The sequence below is a fragment of the Rhinolophus hipposideros genome (genome assembly GCF_964194185.1).
Source record: "Rhinolophus hipposideros genome assembly, chromosome: 4".
Lineage (NCBI taxonomy): Eukaryota > Metazoa > Chordata > Mammalia > Chiroptera > Rhinolophidae > Rhinolophus > Rhinolophus hipposideros.
Genome location: NC_138050.1, coordinates 98,943,268 through 98,967,957, shown reverse-complemented (window position 1 = coordinate 98,967,957; position 24,690 = coordinate 98,943,268). Strand labels below are relative to the sequence as shown.

At 40.2% G+C, this 24,690-nt stretch overlaps 1 protein-coding gene and 1 pseudogene across 3 annotated transcripts; one reads left to right on the top strand and one right to left on the bottom strand.

Moving 5' to 3' along the window:
- Positions 1-21: 21 nt before the first annotated feature.
- LOC308496365 (kelch repeat and BTB domain-containing protein 7) lies at positions 22-18,610 on the top strand. Of its 2 annotated transcripts, none has more exons than XM_081045541.1 (3): positions 22-6,273; positions 10,376-12,348; positions 14,118-18,610. In XM_081045541.1, exon 1 carries the CDS (start codon positions 317-319, stop codon positions 2,354-2,356), a length of 2,040 nt encoding a protein of 679 aa, XP_080901667.1. In that variant the 5' UTR covers positions 22-316; the 3' UTR covers positions 2,357-6,273; positions 10,376-12,348; positions 14,118-18,610. The 2 variants fall into 2 exon arrangements, with proteins under 2 accessions (XP_080901667.1, XP_080901668.1); XM_081045542.1 differs by having other exon boundaries at positions 25-2,375.
- On the bottom strand, positions 6,604-7,149 carry LOC308496914 (calmodulin-like; annotated as a pseudogene). Its single transcript has one exon. The product of its transcript is annotated as a calmodulin-like (transcript).
- Positions 18,611-24,690: the final 6,080 nt, after the last annotated feature.

Here is a 24,690-nt window from a genome sequence, read left to right as displayed (position 1 = left end):
GCGAAAGGCAACCTGGGAGTCGTAGTTCAGGACGTATCGCCAGCGCAGCAGTGGCGGCTCTCTTGGTTCCAGTCAGCGGGTTCAGCGAGGGCGAGCTGAGGTGAGAGAAAAAAAAGGGGGGCGCGGAACTGGAAAAGGGTGAGTAAGACACTGTCTACGCGATAAAAGGAGGCGGCACCGCTGCGTGGGGCTGAGTTTAAAAGGTGCGGCCCCTATACAGGGAAGCGCCTATCTGCGCTGGTTAGAGCAGATTGAGGCGGAGCCGGAGCTCCGTCCTTGCCCGGGTTCTCCCCTCAGCACCGCGGCCATCTCCACCATGCAGTCTCGGGAAGACGCTCCGCGCTCGCGCCGCCTCTCCAGCCCCCGTGGTGGGAGGCGGCCCAAGAGGATTTCCAAGCCCTCGGTTTCGGCGTTTTTCACGGGCCCCGAGGAGCTGAAGGACACGGCCCATTCCGCAGCCCTGCTGGCACAGCTCAAGTCCTTCTACGACGCGCGGCTGCTCTGCGATGTGACCATCGAGGTGGTGACGCCCGGCAGCGGGCCTGGCACGGGCCGCCTGTTTTCCTGCAACCGTAACGTGCTGGCTGCCGCGTGTCCCTACTTCAAGAGCATGTTCACCGGCGGCATGTACGAGAGCCAGCAGGCGAACGTGACCATGCACGACGTGGACGCCGAGTCCTTCGAGGTGCTGGTGGAGTACTGCTACACGGGTCGCGTGTCGCTGAGCGAGGCCAACGTGCAGCGCCTTTACGCGGCCTCGGACATGTTGCAGCTCGAGTACGTGCGGGAAGCCTGCGCCTCCTTCCTAGCCCGCCGCCTTGACCTGGCCAACTGCACCGCCATTCTCAAGTTCGCCGACGCCTTCGACCACCACAAGCTGCGCTCGCAGGCCCAGGCCTTCATAGCCCACAACTTCAAGCAGCTCAGCCGCATGGGTTCGATTCGGGAGGAGACCCTGGCAGATCTGACTTTGGTCCAGCTGCTGGCCGTCCTGCGCCTGGATAGTCTAGACATTGAGAGCGAGCAAACCGTGTGCCACGTGGCGGTGCAGTGGCTGGAAGCAGCTCCCAAGGAGCGGGGTCCCAGCGCCGCGGAAGTCTTCAAGTGTGTCCGCTGGACACACTTCACCGATGAAGATCAGGATTACCTGGAAGCGCTGTTAACCAAGCCCATCGTGAAGAAGTACTGTCTGGACCTTATTGAGGGGGCCCTGCAGATGCGATATGGTGACATGTTGTACAAGTCTGTGGTGCCAAAGCCAGAGTGCAGCAGCAGCTCTGTGGTTTCTGCAGCCGAAAATCCACCCCAGAGGCTGGGTGTGTGTGCCAAGGAGATGGTGATCTTCTTTGGACATCCCAGAGATCCCTTTCTCTGCTATGACCCATACTCAGGGGACATTTACACAATGCCCTCACCTTTGACCAGCTTGGCCCACACTAAGACTATCACCTCCTCAGCTGTCTGCGTCTCTCCAGACCATGACATCTATCTTGCTGCCCAGCCCAGGAAAGACCTCTGGGTGTATAAACCAGCCCATAACAGTTGGCAGCAACTTGCAGATCGCTTGCTCTGCCGTGAGGGCATGGATGTGGCATACCTTAATGGGTACATTTACATCTTGGGTGGGCGAGACCCTATTACTGGAGTTAAATTGAAGGAAGTGGAATGCTACAGTGTTCAGAGAAACCAGTGGGCACTAGTGGCTCCTGTACCCCATTCCTTCTATTCCTTCGAATTAATAGTGGTTCAGAACTATCTTTATGCTGTGAACAGTAAGCGCATGCTCTGCTATGATCCTAGTCACAATATGTGGTTGAACTGTGCTTCTCTTAAACGTAGTGACTTTCAGGAAGCCTGTGTCTTCAATGATGAGATCTATTGTATCTGTGACATCCCGGTCATGAAGGTCTATAACCCAGCCAGGGGAGAATGGCGAAGGATTAGTAATATTCCCCTGGACTCAGAGACCCACAACTATCAGATTGTCAATCATGGCCAAAAGTTGCTTCTCATCACTTCTACCACCCCACAATGGAAAAAAAACCGGGTGACTGTGTACGAATATGATACTAGGGAAGACTTATGGATTAATATAGGCACAATGTTAGGTCTTTTGCAGTTTGACTCGGGCTTTATTTGCCTCTGTGCTCGTGTTTATCCTTCTTGCCTTGAACCTGGTCAGAGTTTCATCACTGAGGAAGATGATGCACGGAGTGAGTCTAGTACTGAATGGGACTTAGACGGATTCAGTGAGCTGGACTCTGAGTCAGGAAGTTCAAGTTCTTTTTCTGATGATGAAGTCTGGGTGCAGGTAGCACCTCAGCGAAATGCACAGGATCCACAGGGCTCTTTGTAAATACTTGGAAACATTACAGGTGATTCTACTGTTATGGAATGTATTTTTAAAAGATATCCTTTCCTTTTCCTGAAAAAAAAAAGTTGATTAGTACCACAGATTTGGTTTAGAAAGCGTAATGTTGAATTACTAGTGTAACGTTCCAAAATTTAAAAACAGTCCACAAAATTAACCTATATAATAATTTACTGTGCTGAAAGTCGAGATTAAAATATGCAAAAAATGAAGTGTACAATTAATTAAAATGCTTGGTGGTTTCTTTCATTGTTCAAGTATTCATTGTACCAGTGAATTGTTATGATTAGTTACACTGCTTATATTTTCATAATCTAATTTAGTCTTCAGTTAACTTTTTAATTCTATTTAATGCCACGAGGCATTTAACTTTTTAAGTTTTATAATAGAAAATTGGAGTAGAAATTGTTTCTATGGTTTTGAAGGTTTATATTTTCCTTCAGAATAATGAAAATAGATTTACCAAATTCTAAAGTAGTCAGTTTTTAGTATTTTAGGTTAATATAGTTTGTTAAATTTGGTTTCGTTTTCTTCCCTTTTGCAAAGGAAAGAAATTGAACATACACAGATTATTAAATAGCGATTTCATTTTGATGTAGTGCAGAATGGTCATAAGAGCTCACAGAAAATAAAAATAAATCAGGATTCCACTGTTTTAAAAGAAATTTAGCTTCTAATTTTGGAGTATAAAATGTATATTTAATAAATGTGACCATTTTTTAATCTAAAACACATCCATTCTAGTAGTGTCACCAATTATTTAAACACCCTTCTAAACCAAAAGAGAAATAAGTAACTTAATTTGTAAGTTCATATTTTTATCTCTCCCTGATACATGCTTCACTGAATCAGAAGAACAATCCTTTTTTTCATTGGACATTTGATTGGGTAATAGAAATTTTTATCCATTGGTCATGCCTTATCTTAAAAATTTTATAAGCTTTCCTAAAATAATTTGGCTGTATGGTTTGGTGTTTGTCTTAGAGGATTCTTCAGGATGAGTTGATTTATTCTTTACTGTTTTGTGAGGTAATATTGGTTTTGAAAATATGCATAAGCTAAAAACAGTATTTTATTGAGAGGAGTAGTTATTGTGTCTATCAACTATAAAAATAATTGCCAGCAGAGAACTTTAAAACTTTAAGCTGTGTATAGAACAGTTTTGTGTAGCATTGAAATATTCAGTTTTGTAAGTAACTATAAATGATTATCAGCTTAAGGTATTTTTGTATTAAAAGTTGACAGTTAAAGAACATAGTGGATGATGGCATTTGGGGCCAATAGTGAAAATATATTTCCTCTAAAATATTTCCCTAAGCAGTGCTACGTATACATGTTTATTTTGTTAGGGTCTTTGTATCTGCTCTGTATTTCTCTGTGAACCATGCTGTATCCTTTGTTATTTGTGTTTGTTTTCTTTTCTTTGTTTGTTTTTGTATCACCATAATGTGAGGGAAAGTCCAGAATAGAAATGAAATTGCACAAACACGACATTGTTAAATGCAAGAACACACAGGTGCTTACCTTTTGAGGGTCTGTAAATACATACGATTGTCATAATATACATGATAAATGGTGTACATATACAAATGTTAATGGTTATAAGTTTTTCTATACCCAGTTAGAATTATTCTATCTTGAATCTTTGTTGAACAACATGCTAACTTCTCGTCTGTGTTTATTCTCTACTGACTGAATGCTGACATTTCTTATTACCCTGGCAGAGTATCGAGGAGTGTGCTCTGGGATGGGGAACTGAATTTTGAATGAAAAAAGAGTGACAGAGAAAAGATTAAAACAAAACAAACACAGATAATTTCTTTTTTAGCTATTTTAATTGGCTATTTGAAGAGTCCACAAGACATTCCTGTTTAACATTATTTCTAGTAAAATAAAGCAAGTATACTATAGTGGCCTGAGGCTCACTTTTGTTCCATTTGCTATCAGGGATGGTACTAAGCACTGCTCATCACATAGAAAGCTATTTCTCAGTAGTGTTAGTTTTGGGCCACTTTTTCTTCACCATTAACTTCTCTTTTTTTATTTTATTGGGGAAGGGGAACAGGACTTTATTGGGGAACAGTGCGTACTTCCAGGGCTTTTTTCCAAGTCAAGTTGTTGTCCTTTCAATCTTAGTTGTGGAGAGTGCCGTTCAGCTTCAAGTTGTCCTTTCAGGCTTAGCTGTGGATGGCGCAGCTCAGCTCCAGATCCAGTTGCCATTGCTGGTTGCTAGATGCAGGGGGCGCAGCCTACCATCCCCTGCGGGAGTCGAACTGGCAACCTTGTGGTTGAGAGGACGCGCTCCAACCAACTGAGCCATCTGGGAGCTCAGCTGCAGCTCAGCTCAAGGTGAGCCGTGTTCAATTTTAGTTGCAGGGGGCGGAACCCACCATCCCTTGCGGGACTCGAGGAATTGAACTGGCAACCTTGTGGTTGAGAGCCCACTGGCCCATGTGGGAATTGAACCGGCAGCCTTCAGAGTTAGGAGCATGGAACTCTAACCACCTGAGCCACCGGGCTGGCCCATGTGTTGATAGCTTTTTGTTTTGTAGGGTTGAAATAGGACGATGCTCAATTACCTTAGCCAGATTATTTATCTGCAGAATTAAGGTATGCAACTGACTGATACAAGACAGATTGTCTAAATTGTCATTCTCAACCTTTTAGTTATGAGCTAGTAAATAGTAATGTTTGGTTTACAAAGAGGTTTTCTTGGGAAGGATTTTGTTTTTGTGATATGCTTGTGAATTAGGTAATAGATGTTAATCATTATTTTAAAGATAAGTGATCTGTACATAGTTAGTTTCAAATAAAACTGGCATTAGAACCCAGGTCTTCTCACCTCTTAATTTAGAGTTTCTGCTGAATGTATGAAAGCCTTACTCATGCAGTAAGTGACCCAAGGAACAGTGTTGAAATCCCTTCCTGACAGGAAAGCATCTTTGTCTCAGTTTTACAATTAATTGGCACATCTTTTAACAAATGCTCAGTAGGTCATTTTCGGGACTACTATCTGTAAGACTTAGAAAAACCTTAGTTACTTTTTGTATCTGTGTGCCTCTGTGGAATTCGAATTATTTCAATACTTAAAATTCGAATAATAAATGGCATTAGTGTTCCCAAAGGGGTAAAATAAAAGGCTAATTTTTAGCAAATAACTTGTTTAATTTAGGTTTAGGATTAAATTTAAATTATTAATCACTGCTCAATAAACTAAGAACCAGTGCTTTGCCTGATGTCATTTTTACCAATTTGTACTGAAATGAGGAAAAAATGTAAAACACAATGAATGAGTTATAAACTAAAATTATTTAATTGAATTTGTTTTAATCTTCATACATTGGAAATATAAAAAGTTTGCAGCTCTATGTCAATCCCCTAAACTTTGAAAGAAAGTTTACTTGTCTTTGAAATGCTCAAGTGTGATAACCAGAATGTAGACGTCTACAGTCTGCTTTAGATTTGAACTCCTGGAAGCATTTTATGTTGGTGCTTCTTTTTTTAAGTTAATGGTCTTTTTTCTTGGGGAAAAAAATAAAAAGATTAGCATTTACAACTTGGAATGAACGTAAATTGTAATTTCTTGAACAGCAGTGTTGATGGTTGTGCTGATGTCCACAGCTACAACCATTTGCTGGCTCCAACGCCTGGTTTAGAAGGTTTTAAAAACAGGGTCCAAAGACGCTTTCTTGGTGAGAGTTTCTTTTTCAAAATGCGTATGAACAGTGACAGCCTGACACCCATTTCACTCTAGTACAATGCAGACAATGCAAAACCCACACACAAGGGCATGCCATCAGGGTGAGTCACCATCAACACGGATCGCGGCCCATGGAAGGAAGTCCAAGAGGACCATCCTGCTAATGGGGCCACGTCAGCCATGTTTCTACACAAATCCTGAGGTAAACCAATTTTAAATGTATTTGCTTTCAGTAACCAGCTATGATGATGTATGCTAACAAACTGAACTAGAACCCATTTGAATAGGTTTTGAATTTGTTTTCCCATTTTTCATTGTCAAGCTGCTTGCATAAAAAAGCTGACCAGTCAGTATTAATCATTAGCAAATAGAACGGCAAGGAGCCCACTAAGTCTTCCCTCTCGTTAGGGTAGTACAAGTATTTATGTTATAAAATGGATGGGTAGCTTGATCTTTAGGGACACAACCACCAACTCATACATGCAGGTTTTTTGTATGTGTGGACAGAAGATAATTTTGACATTCAGTTTTGCTATATAGAAATAGAATGAGTAAATGATTTTTTTTTCAAAAGGTAAGTAAAAGATTCAATTTGATTCTTGTAGAGGGAGGAAATGGGGTTGAAAATAGGTCTGCGTTTTGCAGGCATCATCTGGACAAAGTCTTCATAGTTGATTTGTCCATCTCCATCGATATCAGCTTCTCTGATTATTTCATCTCCTTCATCTGTTAGTTTTCAGCGAAGTTTGTCAAGATCTGACTCACTTCTGCTACACTGATAATAACCATTACCATCCTTGTCAAAGACTTGGAATGCCTTGTGGATTTATTCTTCACTGTTCGTATCTTCATTTTTCTAACCATCATAGTCAAAACTTTCGGGAAGTTGATGGCGCCATGACCGTCAGCATCCACTTCATTGGTCATCGTGCCATTCAGCTTCTGTTGGGTTCTGACCCAGTGGCCTCATGACAGTTCCAAGTTCCTTTGTTGTGATTGTGCCATCACCATCTTTGTCAAATAGGGAGAAAGCTTCCTTGAATTCAGCAGTCTGTTCTTGGGTCAGCTGATCAGCCATAGTGCTAGCGAAGGACACAAGAGCAGAGGGATAGAGGGTGGCTGCACCAGCGCAGGGGCTGGGATGCAGGGGTGTCTCCCTGCTGCTTCTAAGACACTGTGCACGCTGAGCACTGTGCCACTGCTGCTGCCACTGCAGCCTGTGCTGCCGCCCCACCGGTTGCATGCTTGTCAGCTGTTCTACTTTGCCTGTATCCTCTCATCGGGTCTTTCCCATAGCTTCTTAAAATCTTCAACACCTTTTCATCATTACAACTTTAAAAGAATATTCATTATAGCAAGTATTATAAAACAAATATGAAAGTATTAGGAGGAAAATTATAGAAAATATGACTACCAATCTCAAGAGAATTAACTGATAAGCTAATTTTAGAATCATCAAGATGGTTAAATGTGTACAAACCAGTTTTTTAGTGAAGAAAAAAAAGATAGTGTTCACAGAATTTGCCAAGTCTTAGTACCAGTTAGGCAGTAGGTTTTGTGCCCTCTCCTTGACTTTGGGCCATTTGGTCACCCAGACCTATCCCATCAGCTCCTGTTGCTCATTTCTTTAACCTTGTGGACTAAACAGGTTCCAAGACCAGAGAGTGTAGGGAACAGATGTTGTTGCATACCATTCCCTTCATTTTTGAGACATTTTCTCAGAAACCATCCTACTCTGGGTAGTTACCTCTCTCCAGTGTAATCAACCTTTCATTTTCTCACCTCTGAAGCAATTTTACCTGCTTACAACCACTATATCTTAATCAGGAATATTTTGGTGGGCAAACTGTTCCTTAATTCTGGAGAAACGAGCAAATGGCAATGACTCTTTAGGGCACAGCCTGATCCAGAGACTCAATGACATTTTGGCTTTCTTTGTACAGAGAAGATAACATGGGGCAATGTTTTCCTCTCACTTTATACATTAGTTAGGATCTAGGTGTGCTTGTGCAAAGGGAAGTTGTGCACATAGCTTCCAGTCACATGACATTGTCCAGATCTTAATTACGTGGTCACACTTTGCTGCAAGGGTGCCTGGGAGACGCAATCTTTATTCTGGGTCAACAGGTATCTAGTAAAAATTCAGAGGTTCCTTCTTGTAGAATACGGAGTAAGGACATTGTGGTATAATAGCAATCTCTATTACACCATCTGTCTGACGAGATTTTCTCATGTGACAGCCAAAATGATTGCCAGGACTTCCAAGACCCACATCCTACCAGCCTAGAAAACCCAGAAAAAGGCAATATTTTCTCTGGCAGATAATTCTGGAGCAGCCCAGAACTCCAAATAGCCAAGTTTGATCACTTGTGATAGATGAAGTTGGGGGATGAAAATGCTGAGGAAGAGAGGTAAGAAAATAACCTCAGTAAAGGTTTATAGTTCCTTTGTGGCAGACGGCAGAGACAGTAGAGTCCCAAAGATGGGAATGTTCTGGGTGTAGCATATATTTTGTTTTGACCTAATCCTAGGATGTGAGGGGAAACTGGATGGGAGCAAGCTGGCAAAGTTGGTAAGCATCAGGTCTTGAAGACTTTTTATGCCATGCCAAAGAGTTGATGTTTTTTTTTTTTCATACAGTGTGAATTCACTGACAATTTTTAAGTAGGGACTTGACACAATTGAATATTTTTTATTGAGACTCTTCACCTGGCTATATTGACAGTGCAAGACTATGGGGGCAAGAATAGTTTAAGGACTGCTGTTACAGTCCAGATAATGAGATGATGTGGCACTCAATGGGTTTGATGAGAAAGGAACACTATAAGAGTGGTTAAAGATGTCGAACTAGACCTACAGTTGTATGTTTGGGGAGGCAGGAACTGCAGGGTATACAAGAAAGGAAGGACCATAGGCTATTTCCCAAGTTTCTTGCTTGTATATTGTGTTTAACGTATAGGCCAAACGTTTACACCAAAGAGGCCCTAAAATACAAGATGGAAACTTGCTTCTCTCCATTTAGTCCAGCCGTGAGCAGTCAACTGCTGGCAGGGGGGTTCTGCCTGATGAGGTTGTTCATGAACCCAGTTTCCTTCATTATTCTCCCCCCAACCCTAGGGAGTTGCCCTCATCTTCAGGAGCTAAGCACACTCACCAGAATTACATTTCTATGTTGTAGCCTGCAGGAAAGGGGAAAGAGGAAATGGAGGACAAAGGAAAATTCCTTTTTAGAGGACTTTTACATCACTTTTGCCATTTTTCCGCTGGGCAGAACTGAACCATATCACCACCTCCAGCTGCAAAGTCAACTAGGAACTGTCGTTATCAGATGGGTAGCTATTAGAGGAGTTCTATTATTAAATATATTAGTAAACTAATATATTTTAATATAGAAGTGTCCAGGCTTCCTGTATCCTAGTGCAGACAATTCATAACACCATGCAGGCTTTATTGCTAGGACAGTCATTTCAAATCTCTCTACTCCTTCCACAATAAATTCACAGCTAAACGTTAATTCCATATACTGCTGGATAATGGCTTTTCACAAGCAAATGTGTCCCGAGTGTCTTTAACAACACACACACACACACACACACACACACAAACACACACACAGAGTCTCATCACATCCTTGCCATTAAGTCTTGTCTCCTAGAAATGGTAGGGATTAAGCCTCCAGACTGTCAGGGTTCTCTCCCTAAATGCCTAAGCTCTTTTCCAATCCTCTCTCCTTTTCTGGGAAACTACCAGCCTATCCTTCTCATTCATCCTACAGCCAAACAGCTCTCACTATTACTAATAGGGAAAAGAAGAGAATGAAATGGGGGCAATTAGCAATCTGTCACAATTACCCAGTAAATAGTGCTATTATTCATTGAGTTTGAGAATATAGGAGTCATATTAGACTTGTTTAAGTCTAGACACTAGTTGAGGGATGTGGTGTCCCATGTCACATCCTTTTGGCCAGCCTCTGATTTCAGCTGCAACTATGGTGGACACTCCAAGACCATGGTAACAGGCAGCTTTGCTTTTCTAACTCGGCGCTTTCTCTGAAGGCTCTTTCTCTTGGGCAATGCTCCTGCAACCACAGAACAGGAGCTCAAGGGCGAAGTTAGTGCTCCCGGGCAGTCCTCAAGTAATGGAGATTGGGGATTGGCAGATATGTGCCTCAGCATCCCAACTTTAAGAAAGGGACAATTCTGAAATGCACTCTGCATGGATCCATAGAGGGTCCCTGCTGGATTGAACCCTAGTCTCCCACAACAGTAATCAACTCAGTAATACCTTTTCTGTATCACTTTCAGGGTATGGCCAACCATATCACATCAAGGAATTTGATTTGGCAATTAGAAGGTCATTGGTGGTATTTTGCAAAGAAGTTTCAATCTGAATATTTGCTTGGGGGCAACAGCCTGGTAAGAATGGATTAGAATGAGTGAGATGAAACTTTAGTTAACCATGTACCAAAATATGAGTTTACCCAGCCTTTAATGGGCATAGGCAAATTCAAGCCTCATAGCTCTTCTTGTAACATGACAACAACAAAAATTCCTGTTTTTATTAAATATCATGTCCCATGTGACGAGAGTTGTGGGGAGGGAGGAGGGCAGTGCAGGGTTAAGAAAGACAGTAGCCATGAATAGACTGCTAGCGGGGCCAAGGGACTCCAGCCTCAAGTCCCAAATCGGGCTTACACATAGCTTTTATTAGTAGGTGGGGAAATAAAGGAGATAAAGTTTGTCAATCTCAAGATCTGTGAATCCCATACATTATAATAGGAAACTGATTCAAGCCAATCACCTTTGCCTGCAGGCAGCTGAAGCATAAGTCTCAGGATGTATGTACTTTCCCAAGGGACAAAAGCTTTATGCATATGAATAGATGGAGAGCACAAGATTGAATCACCTCCTATGCAAGTTTTGGGAAGGAATGCAGCCACAGAGGCACAGGTTCTCCTTGGGGGGGGGGGGAAGATGGGGGACTGTGCCCACCTCTATCAACCCTGTGGATTCTCCTGTTGGTCCCCACGTGGCTTTGCCTGGCTTGGGTTGCCCTCCTGCCCCCCCCTCCACCCCGTGGAGAGTCCTACCCGTCATTGGCTGGCCAGCCATATTTTGGGACCAAACAGGGAGACATAAGATGTAAGCACAAAGGTGAAGCAAAGTCCCTGAAAGGATCCGTCTCACAGACTCTCCTTTCTTTAGGGGCAGGTACAAGGAGACAGACGGGTAGGCTGCTGCGTGGCAACAAATATATGTTGCCAGAAATGTTGAACCTGAATTTAATTAAGCCATTAGAACAAACTTCCAATTTACAGGAAAGACAGCAGCCAGAAGGACAAATTAAAATCACCATGAAGAAGCAGTCAGCCAAATCCAGAAGGTGGGGCATCCAGCAGGACAACTGGCACCATGTCAACAGTAATTGTGTTGTGGAAAAGTGGCGGGTACCAAGAAACTCAAGCGCACTCAGAGATCAGGGAGAACACAGCTTTATTTCCCTGGCGGGCTCAGCAGGATCGTTCCCAAAAGACTGAGCACTCACTGGGGTCAGGCGTTTTGTTTTATAGCGTTAGGCTTCTGGGTCTGGGGAGGTTCGCGCCATTGCTATTGCGGCGCTAAGGGATTGGTTAAAGCTGGCCGGGGTGCCGGGGAAGTCCGTCCCTAACAGCTGTGATCGCTAGATACTGCTCTGGCGGAAAAGCCCCTAACGGCTGTGCCCGCAGGAAAACTGTTTTTACAAGATATCAGAGGAGGGAGGGGGACGGAAAAGTTCCTAAGGGCTGTGCTCGTAGGGAAAAATAACTGCTCTAACAACTGATCTTCCCTCACATGTTAAGATGTGAGAAAGTGGAAACAGCAAGCATAGGATATTCTTTGGAAGGCAATGGGCAAGTACCTAGTGAGGGAGAGAATATCTAGGTTGTGTTTTTGGTTGCTAGAGTCTTAAACCCTTTATGGGGCTCAGGCAAAAAGCCATTCATTAGAGAGAATAATGAGGGCCCTGAGCCTACAAGTTCATGGGAAGGGAGGAGAAGGACCAAAGCACAAGCAGCAGGATGACACCTGAACAGGAGCCAGGACCCTTTTCCCAAACCTGGAGGAAGAAGTGGGGGAGGGTCATATAGATGGAGATGAATTTCTAGGTATGATTTTGGACTTCAGGTAACTTATGCCTTTAATCTTAATTCTTTCCTTGAATTAGGATGCAAGGTTTTCTGCTGAAAGAAAAAGAGCAGCATCGGGAAGGATACTTGAGAGAGTGGACCTCTTAACTGGTAAGCTTTGTGAGAACAGGGGGATATGATCTACTTCATCTTTTTCTCATAACACCAACCAAACTGCCTCGAACAGACTTTAAAAACATTTAAGACTGGAAGTGTTATTGTAAAATAGAACTGCACATATCCTAGATTGAAACAATCTAAGGTATATATTGCTAAAATTTCTATTTTTAAAATAGTCCTTAAATGGCTTGAATTTCTGTGTATCATTCTTGATCACTAGGTAATTCTTAATTTTTTTGTCAGTTACAATCATAGAATATTAGAGCCCAGTTTTCTTACTTAAACCCAAAGAACTTTAAATAATATACCAATGGTCACACTACTAGTTATTAGTAAAATCAGAATTACTACTGTTTCTTGTCTCTAAATCAGGGCATTTTCTAGTACACCCTCTGCCTCCCACATAGCATTTATCATGAAATCTATATAATTTTTTCAATGTGTACACCATCTCAAACATAGGACTTGGAAAGTAAAATTGCTATTATTCTGCTTGAGGTTTATTTGGTCCTCCAATCTAGTGATGCAACTTAGGACACTTAGCACTGCTTACTAAGAACTCTGAATAAAGAGAGGTCCAGACTTGAAGCAAAGTCATCTTAGTACAACTGAGAAAAGAAATAAAAAATTGTCTTTAGTTCAAAATAAAACACGAGAAAACCTCCATGATCAAAGTATAAGTTTTAATATATTTAAACATAGTATTTTTAGTATTATGCTTATATTTTTAGTATTATATTATGTATTTATACTATTTGTATTTTTAGTATTATATTTTGACCATTTGAGTTGAGATAAAGTAATCCCAATTAGAGCATTGAGCTAATTTCATAATTATCAAATTGTTGTTTTTTAAATTCACAGTTGATACTAAATATGTCAAGATAATAATAAGGAATGCTTCTCCAAATACTACCTCTATTCTCTGTACTTGCCAAATACCAGTTGAATGTAGATTTAAGGAATGAAAAATAGCCTTTAAATTTGAATCAATTTGCATAGTATTGTAGTTCTAATTTAAATATATGATCATGTCATATTTTATTTCAAAATGTAATCTAAACTTATCAAAAATCTGTGCACATATATTATCATGAAGTTTTGAATTGTAGCTAGAATCAACCTTAAAGTTGCCATATGATTAATTCTTGGAGTCTCTGAAATGTCAAAGATTCTCTGTGTAGTCAGTTCCTGATTTTTCTGGGAACTCACGTCTGTTTTTTCCTCCATGTTGGCTATCTACTGGTGCTGTGAATGTTCAAGAAAAGAGAACAGGAATCAGCCAAGTGTATTACTTGTCAGGAGATTCAAAAGATTAAGGGAAAGGTGAGGCACAACCTAGTGTTCAAAGTAAGATCCCTGTAAGATAGCGGAAATATTCATTTTTCTGCATGTGGTAATCCAATTTTCCCAACCCCATTTGTTGAAGAAAATAGCCTTTCCCCATGTGGTGCTCTTGGCTTCCTTGTAAAATATTAGTTGACCATATATGTGGGGGCTTATTTCTGGGCTCTCAATTCTGTTCTGTCAATCTATATGCCATATTGTGTTAATTACTGTAGCCTTATAATACAGTTTGAAATCAGGAAGTGCTTACACTACTCATAAAAATGAACTTGAACTGGATTAAACATGTAAACATAAGATGTGATACTGTAAAACTCCTAGAAGAAAACAAAGGAAAGAAGCTTCTTGATATTGGTCTTGGCAATGATTTTTTCTTTCTTTCTTTTTTTTTTTTTTGGATATGAAACCAAAAGCACAAGCAACAAAAGCAAAAATCAACGAGTGGGACTCCATCAAACTAAAAGGCTCCTGCATAACAAAAGAAACAATTAAGAAAATGAACAGGGGGCAGACGGGTGGCTCAGTTGGTTGGAGCATAGGCTCTCAACCACAAGGTTGCCGGTTAGACTCCTCAACTCTTGCAAGGTATGGTGGGCTGTGCCCCCTGCAACTAACAACGGCAGCTGGACCTGGAGCTGAGCTACGCCCTTCATGGCTGGGATTGAAAGGACAATAACTTGACTTGGAAAAGTCCCGGAAGTACACACTGTTCCTCAATGAGGTCCTGTCCCCCTTCCACAATAAAATCTTTTAAAAAAAAGAAAAGAAAAAAGAAAGTGAACAGGCAACCTATGGATATGTGAGAAAATATTTGCAAACTATGTATCTGATACGATGTTAATATCCAAAATATACACAAAAAATAAGAACTCCTACAGCTCAAAACCAAAAACAAGGAATTCAATTCAAAAATGGGCAGAAGAACTGAATAGACATTTTTCCAAAGAAAACATCGAAATGGCCAATAGATACATGAAAAGATGGTCAACATCACTAATCATTAGAGACATGCAAATCAAAAGAATCGATCAAAATGGCGGCGTGAGGTGAGCCTCTGTACAGCTCCCCTGGAATTTGCAACTAATCAAACAACAATAACTCCACAAAGGACTCCCTGCACAGCAGACAGGCAAGATGAAGAGGCCCACTACTGAATTCACCTAAAGGTGGGAGAATTGCGTGAGCAGGGGAGGAGGGAAGGGAGAAGTGCAGAGACGGAGCCCCGCGGGCGCAGGACGCAGACCTAGCTCAGTGCTCTGAGCTCGCTGTATCCCGGAACTGCTGCAGCTGCGGGAGAGGAAAGAACTCGGATTACTAGGGCTCCGCTTATGGCCCACAGGGCTGAGGGGGCAGCATATAACACGGCCGAACCCAACGCTCACAGCAGAGACCTCGGAGCAAAGACTGAGGGAAGAAGGCTGAAAACAGTGGTTTAAGCCCTCACTGCCAAGCAGAGAACGGAAGCCTTAGGCACTGAGACAAGCCACCCCTTCCCTACCCTCCCAGACCTTGCCCCGCCCCACCTGCCCAGTGCTAGAAGCGGAACAGTAGCAGTGTCAGATCAAAAGAAAAGAATATTTGCTGTTCTGAGAACTGTGGACCGCAGACACAGATTCACAGCCCAACTAGTTCCGGCAAAGGGGAGGGAGATGTGGAAGCAGGACCAGCTACGGTGGTGGTCACCGCCATTGCTCTGGACCACCTCTCACAACTCAACGCACCCCTGGCCCCACCTCTCTGGGCAGATCCCTGCAGGAGTAAACAGAACTGCTGAAACATACGGGCTCTGAATCTGGTGCAGAAAGAGCTTTGGAATTTCAAAAGCTCTCTGCATCCCCACAGGGATGTGGCACCCTATGACCCAGGCGAACTGTTAACAGAGGAGAAGCCCGTCTCCCAGGGAATCCCTCCATTGTGTGAGAAGCTGGAATAGTGCAGAGAAAACATAACACTACTGTGTGAAAGAGGAAAAAAAGTCTGCAGTCAGAGAAAAAAATAAAACATTCTACCAACAAGTATTGGAAAACAAAAGAAAGACCTCTTCCTATCAACCTGTTGCAGAAGCCACTCCTGTAGATGTCTAGGAAGAGAAATAATAAATAATTGCCATGAATAACCAAGGCAACAAGACAGCTCAGAAAGAAAGTGAAAAGTCTCCAGAAAAGGAACTTAAAGATATGCAAATATGTGACTTAAATGACAGAGAATTCAAGCTTTCAGTTCTGAAAAAACTCAACGAGATGCAAGAAAACACAGAAAGGTAATTTAATGAACTCAGAAACGCAAGCAAAGAACAACATGAGCATTTTACAAAAGAGATTGAAATTTTAAAAAAGAACCAAATGGAATTTATGGAGATTAAGAACTCAGTAGAAGAAATTAAGAATGAAATAACCAGCTTGAGAAGTAGAGTTGACCAGATGGAGGAAAGAATCAGTGACATCAAAGATAGAAACTTGGAAATTACACAGATGGAAGAAGAAAGAGACTTGAGACTTAAAAGAAACGAAAGAACTCCACAAGAACTTTCTGACTCCATCAGAAAGAGCAATATAAGAATAATGATCATACCAGAAGGAGAAGAAAGAGAGAAGGGAACAGAAAATATATTCAAACAAATTGTTGATGAGAACTTCCCAAACTTGTGGACAGAACTGGATCCTCAAATCCAAGAAGCAAATAGAACACCTAATTACCTCAATCCCAACAGGCCTTCTCCAAGGCACATTGTATTGAAGCTGTCTAAAGTCAACGACAAAGAAAGAATCCTCAAGGCAGCCAGGGAAAAGAAGATGGTAACCTACAAAGGAAAGCCCATTAGATTATCATCAGATTTTTCAGCAGAAACTCTACAAGCCAGGAGGGAGTGGAACCAAATATTCAAACTATTGAAAGAGAGAAATTATGAGCCAAGAATAATATATCCAGCAAAGATATCCTTTAGATATGAAGGAGGAATAAAGACCTTTCCAGACATACAGAAGCTGAGGGAATTTTCTAATACATGACCTGCACTACAAGAAATACTAAAGGAGGCTATTCGACCACCACCATCAACAGGGACAATTTGTGGCAACATAAAAAGGGGGAGAGTAAAGGCTTGAACCAGAATATAGGAATGGAGAAAGTAAGCGTGCTGAAGAAAATGGAATACTCTAAATATCAAACTTTCTTTTACATAAACTTAAGGGTAACCACTCAAAAAAAAAATCCAGAACTGAAACATATACTGTAATCAGTAAAGGAATTCCAGAAATATTACATAACTGTCTTATCAGTGAAAGAAAGGTTAATATACTTGAGGACATATCAAGAAAGACTATCTAAAATGAAACACAGAAAAGGTAATGGTGGGGGATGGTAGATGAGGGAGGGTAAAGGGGATCAAATATATGGTGATGCAAAGAGAACTGACTCTGGGTGGCGAACAGATAATGTGATTTATAAATGATGTAATACAGAATTGCATACCTGAAATCTATGTGACTTTACTAACAATTGTCACCCCAATAAACTTTAACTAAAAAAAAAAAAAAAATGCAAATCATAACCACAATGAGGGCCGGCCCGGTTGCTCAGGCGGTTGGCACTCCATGCTCCTAACTCCGGAGGCTGCCGGTTCGATTTCCACGTGGGCCAGTGGGCTCTCAACCACAAGGTTGCCGGTTCAATTCCTCGAGTCCCATCCAAGGGATGGTGGGCTCCACCCCCTGCAACTAAAATTGAACATAGCACCTTGAGCTGAGCTGCCACTGAGCTCCCAGATGGCTCATTTGGTTGGAGTGCGTCCTCTCAACCACAAGGTTGCCAGTTCAATTCCTCGACTACCACAAGGGATGGTGGGCTGCGACCCCTGCAACTAGCAACTACAACTGGACCTGGAGTTGATCTGTGCCCTCTACAACTAAGGCTGAAAGGACAACAACTTGACTTGGAAAAAAGTTGACAATAGAGAATGGATTTGTACAGACATGTTCCAAAGAAGATTATACAAATGACCATCAAGCTACATGAAAATATACTCAACATCAACAGTCATTCGGGAACTACAAATCAAAACCAGGGTAAGATACCACTTCACATCCACTTGGATTACTATATTTAAAAATAAAACAAACAACAACAAAAACCAGAAAATAGCAAATGTTGGCAAGGATATGGAAAAACTGAAACCGTCATACCCTGCTGGTGGGAATTTAAAATGGTGCAGTTGTTTTGGAAAACAGTTTGCAGTTCCTCAAAATGCTAAACATTGAGTTACCATGTGACCCAGCAATTCCATTCCTAGGTATATATCCAAGAGAACTGAAAACATGTCCGGAAAAAAACTGGTACACAAATGTTCATAGCAGCAGCATTCATAACTAGCGAAAAATAGAAAAAAATACAAATACCCATCAGCTGATAAATGGATGAAAAACTGTCAATATCAATGCAATGGAATATTATTTGACCATAAAAAAGAATAGAGTTCTGATACATGCTACAACATGGATGAACCTTGAAAACATGATTTAAGTGAAAGAAGCCAGACACAGAAGGACACATAGTGTATGATTCCATTTATATGAAATATCCAGAATAGGCATACCCATTGAGACAGAAAGTAGATTACCAACAGAAAGTGGTTACCAACGACTGAGAGACTGAGTATACAGAGGATTAAGAGGAAATGAATAGTGACTGCTAATCAGTATGGAGTTTCTTTTGGGGGCAATGAAAATGTTTTGGAATTAGTGGTGATTGTTGTACAGCTATCTAAATAGGTTGATATGAAATAATATCCGTTGAAAAAAACACAAACAACTCTTCATGTTGAATCCACCCAATTTCAGGGGAATTCAAACCAAAATAATAATAATAATGCTTCAGTTAGCGTTGTGTTTCTTAAATATTTTTATTAATAAAGGCTGTAAGATGGGCTAGCATGGTGGCTCGGGTGGTTAGAGCTCCATGCTCCTAACTCTGAAGGCTGCCGGTTCGATTCCCACATGGGCCAATGGGCTCTCAACCACAAGGTTGCCAGTTCAATTCCTCCAGTCCCGCAAGGGATGGAGGGCTCCGCCCCCTGCAACTAAGATTGAACAGGGCTCCTTGAGCTGAGCTGCCTCCCGGATGGCTCAGTTGGTTGGGTGCGTCCTCTCAACCATAAGGTTGCCAGTTTGATTCCTCGACTCCCACAAGGGATGGTGGGCTGCACCCCCTGCAACTAGCAATGGCAACGACCTGGAGCTGAGCTGCGCCCTCCACAAATAAGACTGAAAGGACAACAACTTGAAGCTGAATGTGCCCTCCACAACTAAGATTTCCAACTTGACTTGGGAAAAAAAAAAAAGTCCTGGAAGCACACACTGTTCCCCAATGAAGTCCTGTTCCTCTTCCCCAGTAAAATCTTAAAAAAAAAAAAAAAAAAGTCTTAAAAAAAAAAGGCTGTAAGGCTGTAAGACCCCATTCTTTATTCCTTCACTTTACTAAAGCTCATATGCTCTTAAAATCAAGATTTATGATACTTCCATATTCTATACTAGAATAGCCATTCTCTGCTTTGTCCGGTATCAGGGCCCATTGTTTTATTTCCTGTAAGACCTTCCTCACATGTTGGAATTATTTTGGAGGGTTGAGGGTGGGGATATATTTTTATTAGTAATAAATCTGAGTGTGGTAACACAAACTGTACCGCAAACTTATTTCCAATAAAATTCTGCTCACTTCCTGCCACTACGATTATATTTTATAATCACAGTAATTACCCTTTACTTGTGATGAGAGCCATCATGTAATTTTGAACATCAAGCAGTAGCCTGCCATAAATTGCTAGTCATTTTTCTTCTAATGATCCCCATGCTGTAATTATTTTGTGCATTGGCTTTTCCCTTTTTATTATCTTTCTCCTCCACTAGAATGTTCACTCTATCATAAGAGGGACCATGTTTCTCTTTTTCACCAGTTCCTAGCATATTGCCAGACATGGACTCAGTGCTCATGAAAGAAATAAATGAATGTATTTGGTGCTTGTTTGTATTAATATGACAAACACCTGCATTTATAGATCTCATCATTTAGTGAGTTATCTATCTTTGAGGAAGAGCTATTATTGCACCATTTTTTTTCTGGTTGTTATAGCAACGCACTGGTCTCCAGAGCTACAAATTAATTCTGATGCACTTTTTTCCCCAGAAGACCAAGTATTTTCAATTATGAAATAATGAAGCTATTACAAATCACATTTCTCACATTATAGAAGGGCATTGAGAGGTTTTTCTTTTATGAAGATGGCAGAGAATTAGAAAGGAAACAAATCTGTTCAAACTAAGAAATGCTAGGAAAAACAAAACAGTATGACAAACATCTCCACTGGTGACCCATGCATATTTCCTCCAAGTTCTCCAAATCTGTGATTTGGTTGGGTTTTCTCCAAGTTGTTATGAAAGTTTTGAAAGGTAATTGTTATGAAACAAATTCTATAGAGCTCTTTACACCCTAAATATTTTCTCTTTTTCTCCTTGTTGCCTATTGTTTAAATTTTCATATTAAATTAGCAAATGATAATAGTCTTACAAAAATTGAGATTTTTCTCTGGAAAGGTCCAACATAAGATACTTCTCTACACCTTCTCTCTACCCTCACATTTCTGGAGAAGGAACTGAGAAAGGTTTTATTAAACTGGGTTAGTCACCATAGAATACTCATTATCATCAGCTCAATAAAACATACTTTATCTGGGCTATTCAACCAACCATAAATGTAGTTTTTGAAAGGCAGAATTTATTTTCTAATGATGGATACATGTATGTTATGCTGTATTTTCTGTTCTGTAGGTTTTGGTCACGTGTACTACAGAGAATCAGGCACCACCCAGTTCCAAAATAGATCCTATCATAAATACTTCTCTAAACTCTTCCTCAGCACAGTTCTGATTGCTTTTCCCATATATAGGGTTGTACTACCCACCAGTAAACAGTCCTGTTATCTCAAGTTATATTGCAATTAGTTTACCTCCTGGGCTTTGACATTATAAAAGTAGTAACTGCTACAGTACATTCAGCCATCTTCAATAATATGCATTGGTCATGGTGTCAGGAGGACAAAGAAAGAGATGAGGAGACGATAGCATGTAATGTCAAGATTGCAGATTTTAGTATCAGAATCCTGGGGTATTTTGATACATATATTTGTAAGAATTTCCTTTTAGTCTTCCAGAAATCTCTATACTTTTTATTCTTTTAAATAAGCACTGAATCTTATGTCAGATGGTTGTTTTATGGACTTTGATTCAGAGTTCAGAGTTGGATCATTGTAATGACTACTGTCAATGCAGTGTGAGAAGCAGGTGCGTTTGTTTCACTGCAGGGTTAGCCCCAAATGGACAGTTTCTTTGGATAGCGCTGGATCTGTTATGCCCAGGATGACATGCCCAAGTCTTTCCTAGGCTTCCATGCTAGAACTCCTCTCCCCCCCATCCCTCTGGTTGCCACATACTTTCTTTTACCATTTTTCCCCCACATTCTTTCTGTAGCTACATCATTTCCTTAAACAGATTAATAGTAAATTTGTGGAGTGGGACGTATTTTTGCCTCTAAGTTTACATATTTTTGATTATTTACTCTTTTAAAATTTAATTCTTTGAGGGGCCCCATATATATCCCAATTTCCAAGTTTGTATGTGTGTTGGGGGTGGGGGAGAGACCTGAATATGTTTCTGGCCTCCACGTACTACTAAGTCTTTAACTTATCAACTATATATCATTAACCATTTGGTTGCCTAAATATTGTTAATTTTTTTAAAGATTTTATTGGGGAAGGGGAACAGGACTTTATTGGAAACAGTGTGTACTTCTAGGACTTTTTTTTTTCCAAGTCAAGTTGTTGTCCTTTCAATCTTAGTTGTGGAGGGTGCCGTTTAGCTTCAAGTTGTTGTCCTTTCAGTCTTAGTTGTGGAGGGCGCAGCTCAGCTCCAGGTCCAGTTGCCGTTGCTAGTTGCAGGGGGCACAGCCCACACCATGCCTTGCGGGAGTCGAACTGGCAATCTTGTGGTTGAGAGGATGCACTCCAACCAACTGAGCCATGTGGGAGGCAGCTCAGCTCAAAGTGCCTTGTTCAATCTTAGTTGCAGGGGGCGGAGCCCACCATCCCTTGCGGGATTCGAGAGATTGAACTGGCAACCTTGTGGTTGAGAGCCCACTAGCCCATGTGGGAATTGAACCGGCAGCCTTCGGAGTTATGAGCATGGAGCTCTAACCACCTGAGCCACCGGGCCAGCTCAATGTTGTTAATTTTTATGAAAAGACAATGTGCAGAGGGCATAGAGAAGGACATCTTTTATGATATGTTTATGATGAATTCATAAATTTGGACATGGATCAGCTATATGATTTTTGGTATAAATTCAGTGAAATATTGAACATAATTCCATCCTTTTTATCCCATGGTTAGAATATGTAAATACTGAAGGATTAATTACTATGCTCAGCTGAACTTAAAATAGAAATCCTAAAACACAATCTCGATAGAAAGTAGAATGAAAGATAAAATCATATGACCATCTCAATAGATGCAGAAAAGCATTTGACAAAATACAACATACTTTCATGACTTAACAAATTGGGTGTCGAAGGAACCTACCTCAAAAAAGAAATGCCATAGATGACAAACCCACAGCTGACACCATACTCAACAGTGAAAGATTGAAAGCTTTTCCTCCAAGATCAGGACCAAAACACGGGTGCCCCTTCTCACCACTCTTATTCAACATAGTACTGGAAGTCTTCGCTAGAACAATTAAGCCAGACAAAGAAATAAAAGAAATTCAGTAATAAAAGGCAATAAAATAATTGTATGTGTCTTTATTTTTATTTTTTAAGGAAGTTGCAGCTCACAGTGGCTGGCCCATGTGGAGATCGAACTGGCAACTTTGGTGCTACCAGCACCAGACTCTAACCAACTGAGCTAGCTGGTTGGTATTAAAGACCCTGTATGAGTCTTTAATACCCCACTATCAATAGATAGATCATCCAGACAGAAAATAAATAAGGATATACAAATTTGTACAATACTATGAACAAATAGACCTAACAGGCATACACATTCTATCCAACAGTACCAGAATATACATTTTTCTCAAGTATACATGGAACATTTTCCAGGATAGATCATATGTTAGTGACAACAATAATGTGAAACTAGAAATCAGTAACAGGAGAATAATCAGAAAATTCACAAATATGTGGAAATTAAACAATACACTTCAGAACAACTAATGGGTCAAAGAAGATATCAAAAGGGAAATCCAAAAGTGTTTTGAGACAAATTAAAATGGAAATGCAACACCAAAACTTATGGAGTGCAGTAATAGCAGTTCTAACAGGGAATTTTATAGCAATATATGCCTACATTAATAAAAAAGAAAGATCTCAAATACACAATGTAATTTTACATCTGGAGGAACTAGAAAAAGAACAAGCTAATCCCAAAGGTAGAAGAAGTTAGGAAATAACAAAGATCCGAGAAAAAAAAAATTAATGAAGTAGAGATTAGAAAACAATAGAAAAGATCAAGAAAACTAATAGCTGTTTTTTTAAAAAAGCTAAACAAATTTGACAGAGAAGGCTCACAAATAAATCAGAAACAAAAGAGGTGACATTACAACTAATAATACAGAAAAAGTAAAAATCATAAGAAACTACTATGAATTATTATATGTTAACAAATTAGGTAACCTAGAAGAAATGGATAAATTGCTAGAAACATAGAATGTATGACCAAACCTATGACATAGAATATATGACTGAATCATGAAGAAAAAGAAAATGTGAACAGACTAATAACAAGGAGATTAGAGCAGTAATCAAAAACCTCCCAACAAAGAAAAGCCCATATCCAGATGGCTTCACTGGTAAATACTACAAAATATTTAAAGAAGAGTTAATGCCAGTCCTTCTGAAACTCTTTCAAAAATTGAAGAGGAAAGGACACTTCTAGGCTCACAAATTTTATGATTGTTTCTTCTATTTCTGTGAATAATGCCACTGGAATTTTGATAGAGGTTTCAAATCTATAGATCACTTTGGGTAGAATGGACATTTTAAAATATCAATTGTGAGGCCTTCTTTACTCTCATACTAAAGCCAGAGAAGGACACTACAAGAAAGGAAAATTACAGTTCAATATCCATTATAAACATGGATTTTTAAATCCTCAACTAAACCCTACCACACTGTATTCAAAGCACATTTAAAGGATTATACACAAAAATCAAGTGGCATTTATTCCTGGGATATAAGTTTGGCTTAACATTCACAAATCAATAAATGTGATAACATCACACTAACAAAATGAAGGATTAAAATCATATGATGATCTCAATGCAGAAAAACATTTGACAAAATTCAATGTCCTTTCATGATAACAACTCTCAAGAAATTTGGTGCAGAAGGAATGCTCCTCAACATAATAAAAGCTACCTATAACAAGTCCACAGCTAACATCATATTTAATGATGAAAAGCTGGATGGTTTTTCTTTTCAGGAACAATACAAGAATGATCATACTCACATCTTTTATTCAGCATGGCACTGAGAGTCCTCGCCAGAGCAATTAGACAAGACAAAGAAATGAAAGCCATCCAAATCAGAAAGGAAGAAGTAAAATTGTCAGCAGATGACATGATCTTATATATAGAAAACCCTGAAGATACATCAAAAAACTGTTAGAACTAATCAACGAATTCAGTCAAGTTTCAGGATGCAAAATCAACATACAAAAGTTAGTTGCATTAATATACTAACAAACTATCTGAAAAAGGAATTTAAAAACTATTTCATTTACAATAACATCAAAACAATAAACTACTTAGGAATACATTTAAAGAAGGAGGTAAAAGATCCGCACACTTCAACATATGAGACACTGTTCAAAGAAATTTTAAAAGGCACAAGTAATTGGAAAGATATCCTGCATTCAGGGATCAGAATTGATATTTTTAAAATG

Coding starts and splice junctions, on each gene's coding strand:
- LOC308496365 (XM_081045541.1), top strand. CDS start 317: ATGCAGTCTCGGGAAGACGCTCCGCGCTCGCGCCGCCTCTCCAGCCCC.